The sequence below is a fragment of the Juglans regia genome, chromosome 2 (genome assembly GCF_001411555.2).
Source record: "Juglans regia cultivar Chandler chromosome 2, Walnut 2.0, whole genome shotgun sequence".
Classification (NCBI taxonomy): Eukaryota; Viridiplantae; Streptophyta; class Magnoliopsida; order Fagales; family Juglandaceae; genus Juglans; species Juglans regia.
In genome coordinates, this window is record NC_049902.1 from 26622755 (window position 1) to 26637171 (window position 14417).

Consider the following 14417-nt stretch of genomic DNA (forward strand, 5'->3'; position numbering starts at 1 on the left):
ACGTGACAGCCATTTCTAGCTTGAAAAGAAAAACAATTTCAAATTCTCTCTTGTATCCATCCAGGAGGCCATATTCTTGAACTTGTATGCATCCTTCCATCAAGTAAACAGCGGTATTCCTCTTCCTTTATCAACAAGCACGCATTGTCCTTTCTTTGGGACTATTCATCTGGGCTGGATTTTTTCCGGCCCGGTCCGGAACCTGAGAAACCGGATTCCATCTACCGTATGGTAATTGTGTTCATGGATCTTTGATTATCATTAGCAGGAGAAAAATACTCGGAGGATCTGATTCTCTAGATATGTTTATTTCATCTACCGTATGGTAATTGTGTTCTTTTGCAGCACTTTCATGGAATTCATATCTTGTGGAAATACCATTCAAGATGTTGAGAAAAAGAAGCTTCCCAGTTAATCATTTGGGTGGGGCAGAAAAAATAATCAATTTCACCAGTAATCACTACAAGAACAAGTTCCATTCTTGAAATGGTGGAACCTATAACGGTCTCTTACAGTAATCTCTCGTTCATAAATCATTGAAATATATTTAGTGTATGTGTGACAGTCACTACACATCCTGAGATTCCTAGCTATCCGAATGGGAGACCCCCGAGATGTATGTATGAGTGCAAAAGCAATTGCCAATTTTTGGCTATGAGCTTTCAATCTCTCCCTCTTCTCTTCTTCATCCACATCAAGCAACACCTGTGATGTGTCTGGGGAATAGCCTTCAAACTTCAGCTGCCATTCCATCTGGTGGATCATCTCCTGAATGCCATGACATTGAGGATGAGACATATCTTGGGAAACAAACTTATGGACTTTTCTCTTCACCTCAACTAGGCTGCACCCCGGCTTCTGCTCAATGCCCTTATCAACCATTTCTGTCCGGATTCTAGCCACATCCTCCCACCTTTGTGCTCGCGCATACATATTCGATAGTATCACATAATCACTGGGATTCTGTGACTTCAATTGGCCCAGGTTCTTAGCTGCAATCTCCCCTAGTTCCAAGTTATGATGAGCTTTGCATGCACTAAGCAGGCTCCGCCACACAACATCATTCGGCTCAATGGGCATGCTGTTGATAAGTTCAGATGCTTCATTGAGCATCCCAGCTTGCCCCATGAGGTCGACCAGACAGCCATAATGTTGAATTGTCGGATCAATCCGATGCTCGTATTTCATCCTGTCAAAACATTGAAGACCCTCCTTGACAAGACCAGCATGACTACAAGCACTCAACACTCCCACATAAACAACATCATCCGGTACCATACCTTCTTCGAGCATTTCCGAGAAAACTCTTAGAGCTTCCCTACCGCGTCCGTGCATGGCGAGCCCCGAGATCATCACAGTGTAGGAGAATTGGTTCTTCTTGGCCATGTTTTGAAAGATACTCAACCCTTTCTCTAAGCACCCACTTTTTACATACATGTCTATCAAAGAAGTTTCTACTATAACATTGATTCCACTAATGTTCCTCAACAACGACCCATGCGTGCACCTTCCCAAATCAAAAGAACCCAAATGAGTGCAGGCGGAAAGCACACTGACTAATGTGCTTTCTTCAGCCCTCCAACATCCCTCACGATTCATTTCCCCAAAAAGCATCAAGCACTCACACCATAAACCCAAACTAGCATGAGCTCCAATAATAGCACTCCAAGAGGCAACAGTCTTCTGATTCATCAACTCAAAAACAGCACAAGCAAGTTCTATCTTCCCACATTTTCCATACATGCTGATTAAGCTGTTCTGCACAAAGACATCAACTTCAAGTCCAAGTTTGAATATATGTCCATGGATTTGCATCCCTTTCTCAAGTGCCCATCTCCGGGCACACGCCTTGAGAAGAGCCGGATAAGTGAAATTGTCAGGTTCAATTCCTCTATCAAACATCTCATAATAAAGAAGGAAAGCTTCCTCAAAGCTCGCATCCTTGGCATGCCCTCTGATCATGGTGTTGAACACAAAAGTATCCGGGTCCTCGATTTGCCGGAAAATAGAGCAGGCATAATCCATGCTGCCCCAATTCGAAAGAGCACAAGAGGCCACAAGATTGTTTGAACAGAAGGAGTCACAAAGGAGGCCCAGTTTCAGCATTTGGGCATGGACTTGTTTGAATTCTTCCATACTTTTGCATCTCTTCAATAGGGACAAGCAATCTTGGTCCTTCAATCTCAAGTTGAATTCTGTACTTTTTGATGAATCTTTTGGCGGCAACAAGAGATGAATTTGGTTAAGGACCGATGTCCTAGTCATCCTGTCACACACACCATGACAATACCAATCTGGATTGTTATTATCGGCGAAGCACAGTTAAAAAAGGAATGACAGGAGAACCCAGCATTTCATTCACGAAACTATCATCTAGTTGGGAAAAACATAAGACGAAAAGTGAGAGAAAATGACCCTGTGAAAGTCTAAGGCTTCTGATCCATGACGGATCAAAGGAGATGAGTATCGATCAAACAGGCAAAAAAGTAACAAAAACATTCGAGTAAGGGAAATTCAGAAAGGGGAAAAACATTTGAGTAATAGCAGTAGTTATGTTCGTCGAGGAAGGAAGCAGCTTGAGTAGAGTTGATTGGAGAGGATTTTGAATGTCATCCATGAAATTGGCAAAAGAATGGCAGCCAGAAATAGTGTGTCAGATTATGGGACAAGCAGATTCTGGATAGGATAATGTTTGTGTCTTTTGGAGAAGGGGGTTGGCTCCCTCGTATTCCTCTTTTCTTCAGTTTCGAAATTACCACGTTTACCGTTAGACCCTCCCACAACTCACGTAAAATCAATACAATCGTCACAACAACCAAAAAAAGCCTTTCCATTTAATCATAAAAAAATTTGTGTATGAACTTTGCCTATTGAGGAACTACATAACTCGTGAAAATACCTTAGCCACGATAGAATTATATAAAAATTAATTTATAAATTGATATGATTTGAAGTAGTAGTCAAATTTTAAAATTACTTTTAGTATAAAATAGATTTAATAAATCACAGAAAATTATATCAGTTTATAAATTTACTTTTGTGTAATCTATTATTTATAAAAATCTCAAAATGCAAATACTTTTTTTCAATATTCGTTAATGTATAGGGCTTTCAAATCAATAATATAATTTATGCTATCAAAAAAATAATCAATAATATAACTTAATAGTCAAGGTCATTTGGATCAATTAGCAACACCTTGATTTTTCAGTAAGAAAACCAACGATCGGTCATGGATGCAAGATGAAAAAATATCTGGCAATTGAATGTGTCAGGAATGGTGAAAATATTTCTTTGGAAAGTAGGGAACAAGTTACTTGTAACAAGGAAGAATCCTTTTTGCAGAAAAATAGTGGAAAATCCTCTGTCATATCTGTTTTAGAGAGAAGGAGAATGTTATACATGTAATTTGGAATTGTCCGACTACAAATGATGTGTGGGTAGAACCTCCTAACCCAATTCAGAAATGGGGAACTACAGAAGATAACTTTCTTAATCTTTAAGAGAAACTAATGGAGAAATTGGGAAAGGCTGACTTAGAACTAATAACTTATGTCATGAGGAGATTGTGGCTCAAAAGGAATGAATACATATTTGAAGAAAGGTTTCAAAGCCCTGACAGAGTTATAAGATCAGCAAAAGATGGTCTTCAAGAGTTCCAGTCAGCACAATTGAGTTCAAGGGAAACTTCATCTGCAACACAAATTGGGAGGATATTGTAGAAGTGGAAAAAATCAGATAGAAGTTTTGTAAAAGCCAGCTGGGATGCTTCTCTCGACCAACAGAACAAGAGGATGGGGATAAGCATTATTATCAGAGATGATAAGGGTGAGGTAATGGCTACTGCTTGTGGACAAAAGAACAATGTGACACAACCTGCATTGGCTGAATGTTTGGCACTGGAATACTCTAGAGTTATGCCAGGATCTTTGTTTTCAAAAAGTAGTTATGGAAGAGATGCTCAAGCTGCTGTCAACATTGTAATAGTGATAAGGAAGATATATCCTACAGGGGTCACATTATAGAAGATGTAAAAGAGTTTCTAATGTATAAACCTAAGTGGAAAGTGCAATACTCACATAGGGATAGTAATAGAGTGGCCCACATTCTAGCTAGGGAAGCTTTGCAATTAGAGAATGAGAATGTATGGATTAAGGATGGCCATGAGTTTATACTTAGTTAGTTGACAAGAGACAAAGACAAATTATGTAATGGTTGACCTTTTTATGAATATGAATGACAGAAAGTTTACACTAAAAAAAAGAGCCAAGGATCGAATCCTCCCTCCCTATGAAAAAAAGACAAATTTATGAATATAATTTTTCTTTAATTGTATTCATCCTTATCATGTCAAGAGGTTGTTCTTAAATAGACTTAGATTGGTTTGGTTTTGTCTAAATTTGTAACATGCAGGTTCAAAATTTGGACAATAAAGTAAATTTACTCATTATTATTATTATTATTAAAGTATTTATCTTGTTATTTATTTCAGTTGTTTCATAAACATTTTTAAATCAATTATTAACTAAGAATTAAGAGTCTATCAAAAATTTTACTTCTTTGTGTTTCTAAACATGTTTAATTAAAACTGCACTTCCCCCATGACTCAAATTGCCAAGACCACTTCCTCTACGCTTATCTCTCTAATCTTGTGACCATACCGAGTCTCCCTCCTACTTGGAATTTTTAGAATCACTTCGGTTTAAACACGTCAAACCACAATCTCCATCTATATATTCTTCCCTCTGTCGACTCCTCAACACATTGACATAGCAAACAACACAAACTCAATTGAGAAATCAGCCTCTGTTTCACATAAACAAATAGAGCTCAGCCAATCTGTGCTTCTCCACCACCCCGTTCAAAGGAGACCCCAGTTGTGACTGGCGTAGATCGTCATCCAACTTCGTCACTTCCTATCTTTTTCGTGATAAGTTCTCGTCGATTTACACACTTCATCTACCTAATTCCTTCTCCGTAACCATCATTAAGGCTAAATGTATTTTTGTTCTTTTCTTCTCTCGGTATTTCGTCACAAACAGAGGCCTCTTACAGTATTTTCTACCACCGTCGATCTTCACAAAACCCACAACCTCAAGTTGTCCTTCAGTGAGTGGAACTGTAGCACACACTCTCTTCCGTTTTGACCCTCTCCTTCTCGAGCTAATGGCACATATCCCACTTATCTCTCAGAGTTTCCATCACCGTTGATCTCCAGCCACCAGCCACCATAGTTGCACTCCGACATCCTCTCGGTAAGATCACACTGATATCTCTATTTTCCTTCACCATCATTTTCTTCGGTCTAACAATATTTCTCTACTTCTAAAGCTTTGCAGTCACATATCTATGTCCAGCCACCCAGATCCGTCGTCACACGACTTCTGCTTTCTCTCACGGTAAGCCCAAGCACCTCACTGATTCGCATGATGTCTTTCTTCTCCAATGTTTGTTTCTTTATGTTTTCGTGCATTTGTGTCGAATCTCCTTCACTTTTATTTCAGCTTTGTCCAATAAAGTCCTGCACCTCTTTGCATATCACCAAATTACCATTCACACAATATATTTTAACTCCTGTAAAAAGTCTCTAGAAACTAAAGCCTCATTGTTTGTGTAGTCTCATTTTTGTCCTTTTGGTTTTGTCGTGTATCACCATTTCTATCTTAATTCAGTTTTTCCATAAAATTTTTCATGTTTTTTAGTTAATTATAAAACTACTATTTGAGCTTTTGTTGTGTACTCTTTCCCATAAGCCATGCAAGCTTTATGATTATTTCAAAATAATGTCCTCCAACCTTTTTAGCTCCACTTTTCAGTTTTTGTAAAATGTCTCTTGAAATCTTTGGAGTGATACGTTTTTAACTTTTGTGTGGGCATGACAAAATGTGTTTAAAATGGGTGTCTTTACGTCGGCCTATTTTTACTTAGAGATGTAATATGTTGATTTGGTTTTAATTTAGTCCTTGTTGCATGTAGTTGACACTTATATCTTGTATACAGTTTAAATTATATTAAGTATTCATTTATGATTTGATTATGATAATAAATTACAAGGATTTGAATTTTAAGTATAATCAAGTTTAATTAGTAAAATGAATTTCCAATCTTTAGTTATTGGATTTTGATAAAATTATTATGCTATATTATTAATTAGAAAATAAAGGAATATGTTGTGACTTCTTAATCTTATTATTATTTCTTAATTTTAGCATATATAAGATTATTTATTAAATTATTCCTATTAAATTATTCTCTATGATATCAATTTAATTAATTAGAATGTCACAACATTTTTTAGGAAATTAGTGACATATGGTATTCCATATAGGTAATGATCTACAAACTGAGATTTTGAAATTTGCGATACAAGGTAAGTAATTTGATCACAAATTAGGATAGTTACAATTCAATTTCTATAAATTATTATTAGAGCCAATTCTTTGATAGCCATTTTTTATGCACCACACATGTCATATGCAAGCATGTTATCAAGCATAGCACATGACCATGTCATTCAGCATCATGTTTAGATTCAGAAATTTACAGTTATTTATATAGTCATTTTTTATGCACCACACATGTCATATGCAAGCATGTCATCAAGCATAGCACATGACCATGTCATTCAGCATCATGTTTAGATTCAGAAATTTACAGTTATTTATATTAGTATGTATATCATGCATTTCACATCGCATAAGACATGTAAGCTATCTTAAGTTTAAGTGTAAAATAAGATCAGATCAATTTATCAGATAGCCATTGAAATGTATGGTACCAATATAGTATTTACGTTGTGATGAATTTCTTACGTAATCTTCGACTCATTTTAGTCTATTTCATGTTTTTAACCACCCAAGTGATGATGATGAACACGAGCAAGCAAGCTAGGATTAGAATGAGCACTTGATTTAATTTCAGACTTCCTAGAATAAAATTGTTTTTATGATACAAATTTTATTTAGTTTATTCATTTAATATTTTTGGAAGACATTCTATTATACAATTATTTTTATGAAGTAAATACTAATTTTATATTATCAAATATGAGATCTCTTGTCAAGTTATATTTTATTAAAATTATGTGATACTCATAACCCTTAGGAAGGGTGTTACAAAATTTCCTAAGATTAATCCAAGTTATATTACTTTGTGAAAAAACAAAAGAAGAACAATCTTATGAATGCAAAAATTTCGTAAATTCTATGCTAGTAATTTGAACAAAAATTTGGATTTACTGTCAATTTGGCCACAAACGGTTCTGTGTTGTTATTCCTTTGCAAAGTTTATCTTGTATCTCCAAATTATCATTTATTTTTTTTTCCAAATTGAGCTCCAAACTACTCAAATTAATCATTTGCATCTAAACAACAATACTTTTTTTTCTTATTTTCACCCTGCACAATGAAACAATATTATTATTATTATTATTATTATTATTATTATTTAAGTAAGTTGCCTAAAATATTCTCACTACAATAAACGAACTACAAAACCGCCCTTTAAGAGGAGGTTTAGAATTTAGATAGTGAGTTGAGATGAGATAAAAGTTGAATAACATATTGTTAGAATATTATTTTTTTAATATTAATTTTGTTTTGAAATTTGAAAGGGTTGAATTATTGTATTATGTATAAGAGTTTGAAAATATTGTAATAATTAAATGAAATGAGATGAGTTGAGAAACTCTCTCAATCCAAATAATATTCTCACTAAAATGAGAAATTATACTTGCAACCATCTTAGAGAACCGTCGCGTAACCGGCACCCACGTGGAAAATGAAGTTGTGTTTTTCATATATACCGAACGACCGCGTTCCATCTTTTTTGCTCTTTCTCTTGGAGAACTGCTCCCTTCGTCTTCTCGCAGAAGAACACGAAACCTTCCTCCCAAATAGACAAAGACATGGTCGCATCTTCTTTGTTTGCAGGTTCTTCTTTTCATCTTCTTCCTCAAGCTCCTAACAAGAATTAAGTGTGCGTGATCTTAAGTACCCAACAGAGATGCAACCCACCAATTGGTTCACTAGATCACTGCTATAGATCTGGTTCTTCTACTTACAACGCACGACGTCACTCTCTCTCTCTCTCTCAGAGACGCTTTTTCTCCTATTATGAACCAAAAGCTTTTGTGGCCAATGGATAATGATTTAGAGTAGAGGTTCATGGTATAGACGCTTTTTCTCTTATTTCTTTTTCTTATTTTTCGTCTTTTTTTCTTACAATGTCTTCTTGCTTTCTCCGAAAGCAAAAAAAAACAAAACTTTAAAAGTTGCATCGTGTGAGAGACATTAAAAAAAAAGAAACTTATTTATAAACATCATTATAACCTTTTTGAACCTGCTACCAATCGATCTGGGTTCGAGAAAATCATATGTTGTTCCTTTGACGGAGAGTATTTCACCGGTGGGGATGTGACCCAAAAAGCTGGAGATTGTGGGAGAATATGTCCCCCCAGATTCCAGTAAGATGGCTTCAAAGTGGATTGTATCATTCTTGTACTCCTTTACTGAATCGTATCCAAGAACGACATCATCTAGTTTCCCGTTTTTATCAGGGAGAATGACAGAGATCACAATTGCATCATAGTTGGTAAGCTTCATAGAAAAATCTCCCCTCTTCAACTCGTACACTTCAACTTCTTCATTCGACTCGGAACCATTAATAGTCTTAGTAAACAAAAAAAACAGCAGAAGGAAGACATGTGACAAGAATACAGTAGACTCGTACACTCCAACTTCGTCTGTTTGCTGTTTGTTTTTTTTATTATTATTAAATGTAGACTGACGTCAGCAGATTACTCAGCGGTTCCCACTCCCGGTTGTATGTAGCAAAACTGCACTAAAATATTAGAAGATAAAAAAAAGCAATACTAAACAATAAAAATAACAAAAATACTAATAATAAACTACAAAGGAATAATAAGAAAAAAAGTAAAAATAATAGATTATTATTTTTAGATTTCAATGAGGCCATTTTAGTGAACATGGATGAAAATAAAAAGGACAATGCTAGGGGGACCGAGAATGGTGCCTTGCATTGTACCGACAAGTACAAATTGCTTAAGTATTTTTTAAACATATTTAGATACTTTAAAAATCTCAAATTCACTAATAGTCACTTCCTTAATCATTAAGTAAAAAAAATAATAATCGGTCAACTTTATCGATTATGTTCCTCGGTCCAAGTAGCATTTTCCAAATGAAAAATATATGTGATTCAACGTATTCTTCGAGATGCAAATTAAGGGTTTTGGTTGTATGAGTTGTAAATGGAAGGATGTGGGCATATAAAATAAAATCGTTTGGATCAATTAGCAACACCTTGATTTCTTACTAAGAGAATCAAGGATCGAATCCCCCTTTCCCCATGTATAAAAAGAAAAATCTTCCCTTTATTTTATTTATACTTATTAATTTATAGACTTATTAGGAATTTCTCTCGAGCGTCTATTCTTCTTTCTTTCTTTTTAACATCGTCTCAATACAAAATGCATATAAAAAAATTTATCCACTAAATTTTCATTTTGCCTATTTCCATAAAAATCGATACAAATAGGTCTAAAACTCTCAATAATAATAAAATGTTATGAAATTCCCACTTAACAAACATAAGGTTTTTATTTTCTTAAAATAGAAAATATAAATTTGAGGCGGGTGAGAGAGCCCAAATGCAATAGCACTTGGAAGAAGTGGAAAGTATGGGTGATCCACATCACAATTGATGCAGTTGCAACTTAGGTTTTGTTGTGAAAAACGATGACAAAAATTGAAAATAAACAAGAAAAGAATAATCAAACAATCACACGACACAAGATTTACGTGGTTCGGCAACTTGCCTACGTCTATGGAGCTGCAGAGGATTTATTTCTTGAGGAATCATAATGCACAGTGTTTGGGGTGACTACTATACTCTATTGTACGGCCATAGTAATTAAAAATTACACTTATATAGGGTACACGGCAGAAAAATCCTAATTACACAAATCTATGTTATTCGCTCGAGCGGCGTGTCGAGCGGGTATTGAGCGAACCTATTTACTGGCCATTTACTCGAGCCATCTATCGAGCGGCTCACAAGCAAACTCTCTGTCTGAACTCCGCTTGAGTGCCATGTCGAGCGAGTGTCAAGCGAACTCTCTGTATCGCATCCGCTCAAACTCCCTATCGAGCAAATCACGATCGAACTCTCTTAGTAGCGTCTCCGCTCGAGCACTTGAATGCTCCGCTCAAGCGCACTAAGCTAGGCTCCACAATACTCAACAATTCTCCCACTTGGAGACTGGTACAACCATTATATCACACCCTCTGCCTCAAAACATGATATATTCCACTTCTGCAACTCATTGCCCCTATCTTCATGCTAGAAGACCAACTGAAGTCGCGCACAACTTCAGTTTCTCAAATGTTCAAATGTAACACCCTTTGTCAATATATCAGCAGGGTTCTTGCTTTCACAAATTTTCTCAAGTAACAACTGGTCATCATCTAGTAATGACCAAATGAAATGATACTTGATTTGAATGTGTTTGATCTTGGAATGAAATGATGGATTCTTGGCAAGAAATATGGCATTCTGACTATCGTTGTAAAGAGTGCCCTTCTTATTCTTCTTACCCAATTCTTCCAAGAAGCTTTGTAACCAAATCATCTCCTTTGACGCTTCTAACACAACAACATACTCAACTTCTGTAATAGATAAAGAAACTGATTTTTGAAAATTAGAACCCCAAGACACGGCAATACCACCCAGAGTATAAACAAAGCCTATGATTCTATTTCTACTATCAGTGTCTCTAGCCAAATTAGCATCAACATAGCTTTGCACCTCTAAACTCTCTCCAGAGAAGCACAAGCACCTTTCTGAATAACCTTTTAGGTACCTCATAATCCACTTCACAGCTTTTCAATGTTGTTTTCCTGGGTTACTCATATATCTACTCACAACTCACACTACATGAACAATATATGGTCTTGTGCAAACCATAGCAGACATAAGTGAACCAATATAGCTGAGGCATAAGGAACCTTACTCATGTAGTTGTGTTCCTCTTCTGACTTTGGTGATTGATCATTGCTAAGTCTGAAGTGACTGACCAAGGGTGTGCCAACTGGTTTGACCTTGTCCATGTTAAACCTGCTAAGTACCTTTTTCACATACTCAGCATGTGATAGTCTCAACGTGCCCTTGACTCTGTCTATGACAATTCTCTTGCAGCGGATTTGTTTTGCAGCTCTCAAATCCTTCATTGCAAAATGCTTTGACATATGTTTCTTCATATTATTGATCTCATCAATGTTGGACCTTGCAATAAGCATAGCATCCACATATAGTAATAAAATCATATAAGAATTGTCAAAGTGTCTGACATAGCAACAATGGTCTGCCTGACATCTGATGTACCATGAATTGCACATAAAACTGTCAAACTTCTTGTACCATTGTCTTTGAGTTTTCTTCAGGCCATACACATTCTTCTTCAGTTTACAAACTGAACTCTCTTTTTCCTGTACTACAAACCCTCAAGTTGATGCATGTATATGTCTTCTTCGAGGTCTCCATGAAGGAAAGTTGGATTCACATCTAATGGCTCAAACTATAAATCTTCAGTAGCAACCATTGTCAGTACTAACCTAATGGTTGTGATCTTCACCACGGGAGAAAAGATCCTTAAGTAGTCAATACCATTCTGCTGAAAGCCTTTTACAACAAGTCTGGCATTGTACCTCTTACTACCATCATGCTCAGTCTTCACCCGGTACACCTACTTGTTGTATAATACATTCTTCCTTGATGGAAGTTCTATCAACTCTCATGTCTAATTCTCTAACAAGGAATCCATCTCATCATTCATGGTAGACCCACTCGCTTGAATTTTTATCTTACAAAGTTTCCTCATAGCTCTGTAGTTCTCCACCATCTGTCAATAGAATATAATTCAAAGTAGGTGAGAAACGCTTGGGGGTCGAATGGTCCTGACAGACCTGCGAACTACAACTGCAGGTGTGGAGGGCTCTGGATCTGACTACGGAATAATAAGAATAGGTGCATTGGACCCACTCTCTCCGTCACTCATGTCCCTGCATTACACTGTGACCTCTGGTACGTTATCTAAACTCACAAACTCGAACTCTTGAGGAATTGTATCAGCAACTGTATTGGACTTGTCATTGTACATAGCTTTCTCATTGAATATAACATTATTGCTTATAATCTTCCGACCCTGTTCATCCTAGAAACGATAGTCAAATGCCTCGTCTCCATAGCCAATAAAATAACATTTCTTTATCTTTGCTTCAAGTTTACTACGAGCATTAGAATCAACATGAACATAAGAAAGACAACCAAAAGTTTTAAAGTGAGAAAATTTGACATTTTTCCCACTCCAAAACTTCCTCAAGCAGTCCACAATCTAACGGAATTGATAGCCTTCTGTTTATCAGGTAGACAACAGTGCTAACGCACTGCCCAAAATGTAGGTGGTAATCCAACGTGCAACCTCATGTTTCTAGCACGCTCATTAATGGTTCTGTTCATACGTTCAGCAACACCATTTTGCTGTGGTGTCCCAGGAATGGTCTTCTCTATTCTGATACCATGAGCTGCACAGTACTCCTTAAGTCCACCATCAATATATTCACCACAATTGTCAGACCTCAAACATTTTAGCTTTAAGCTTGTATCTGTCTTAACTAAGGCTTTTCACTTTTTGAACACATCAAATACATAAGATTTATGCTTCAAAAAATAAACCTAGAGCTTCCTGTTGTGATCGTTAATAAACATGACATAGTACCGAGAACCTCCAAGAGACGACATTGGAAAAGGTCCCCACACGTCTATGTGCACAAGCTCTAGATTTCATGTTTTCAGTGTTCTGCCACTCTTTAAGAAACTAACATTTTTCTGCTTCTTCAGTATACAACTCTCACATATGCTGAGATCAACTAACTACAGTTTTGGTAGCTTGTATTTAGACAGTAATTCTTTCATGCCCTTATGACTCATATGACCATGCCTACAGTGCCACAAATCTGCAGTGCTCTTTGCAACAGTAGTAGCAATAGTATTATTCAAATTGGTCGTCATATACAGAGTACTAATTTTCTTACCCCGAACTAGTACCAGTACCCATTTAGTAACCTTCCAGGTGCTATCTGATAACACTACCAAATGACCACAATCATCAAACTATCCTACAGAGATGAGATTTTTCTTCAACTCAATAATGTGTCTGACCTTTTGCAAGGTCCACTTGTTCTTGTTAGGGAGTGTAATGTCAATGTCTCTCATTCCCACCACGTTCAGTGCCTCTCCATCAGCCAAGTACACCTTCCCAAAATATCAGAACCATAGTTCTGCATTATTTCTCGATGGGAAGAAGTGTGGAAAGAAGCCTCTGAATTCAGTATCCAGTCATCATCTGGACTATGAACTGCAAGTAGTAGTGCATCGTGTATTTCTTCAGTTACCACATTAGCACTATCATTATTCGTCTTCTTCGGACTTTTACAGTTCTTTTTTATGTGACCAGTCTTGCCACAGTTCCAATAAGTTGTATGTTGCCCAGGCTTTGACTTGCTCTTGCCCCTGTTCTTTGATTTTGATCTGCCTCTGTTTGAGTTTCTATCTTGTGATTTTTCCTGAGAATTAACATTCAAAGCTGAACTCGAACCTGAGGTCTTGCCTGAATCCCTCATATGCACCTCCTCAGCCAAAATCAAACAGAAATATCATCATATTTCAGTTTAGTTTTCCCAGCAGAATTACTGATAGTCATTCTCATGGTTTCCCAAGTATTTGGCAATGAAGCTAACAATATCACTGCACGTATCTCATCATCAAACTCAATTTCAACAGAAGACAATTGATTTGTGATAGTATTGAAATCATTCAAATGGTGTGCAACAGACATACCTTCTGCCATCTTCAAATTAAACAACTTCTTCATTCAGTGTACCTTGTAATTTGCTGATGACTTTTCATACATACCTGACAAAGCCGCCATTAGATCTGCAGTCGTCTTCTCCTTGATAATGTTGTGTGCAACAAATTTCGACAAGGTTAGCTGAATAACCCCTAGAACCTGTCGATCTAATAGGTTCCAATTAGCATCTTTCATGCTATCCGGCTTCTTCCCAACAATGGAAGACAAAGTTTTTTCCTATAAAAGTAGTCCTCTATCTGCATCCTCCAGTATCCATAATCTGTGCCATCGAACTTATCAATCCCAGATACCCTCACTTCTTCTCGAGCCATCCTTTTTTCTTAGACTCGAACATTGACTCTTGATACCAATTGTTATGGAAAACGATGACAAAAAATTAAAAGTAAATAAGAAAAGAACAATCACACGACATAAGATTTACGTGATTCGACAACTTGCCTACGTCCACGAAGCTGCAGATGATTTATTT

The 14417-nt window shown here is 36.5% G+C and overlaps 1 protein-coding gene across 1 annotated transcript; it reads right to left on the bottom strand.

Annotated features, from left to right (window-relative positions):
• Positions 1 to 399: 399 nt before the first annotated feature.
• On the bottom strand, positions 400 to 2753 carry LOC109008325 (pentatricopeptide repeat-containing protein At1g31920). The gene has a single exon (XM_018988379.2). The coding sequence runs from the start codon at positions 2263 to 2265 to the stop codon at positions 448 to 450; it is 1818 nt and encodes a 605-aa protein (XP_018843924.2). The 5' UTR covers positions 2266 to 2753; the 3' UTR covers positions 400 to 447.
• Between the last annotated feature and the right edge of the window lie 11664 nt (positions 2754 to 14417).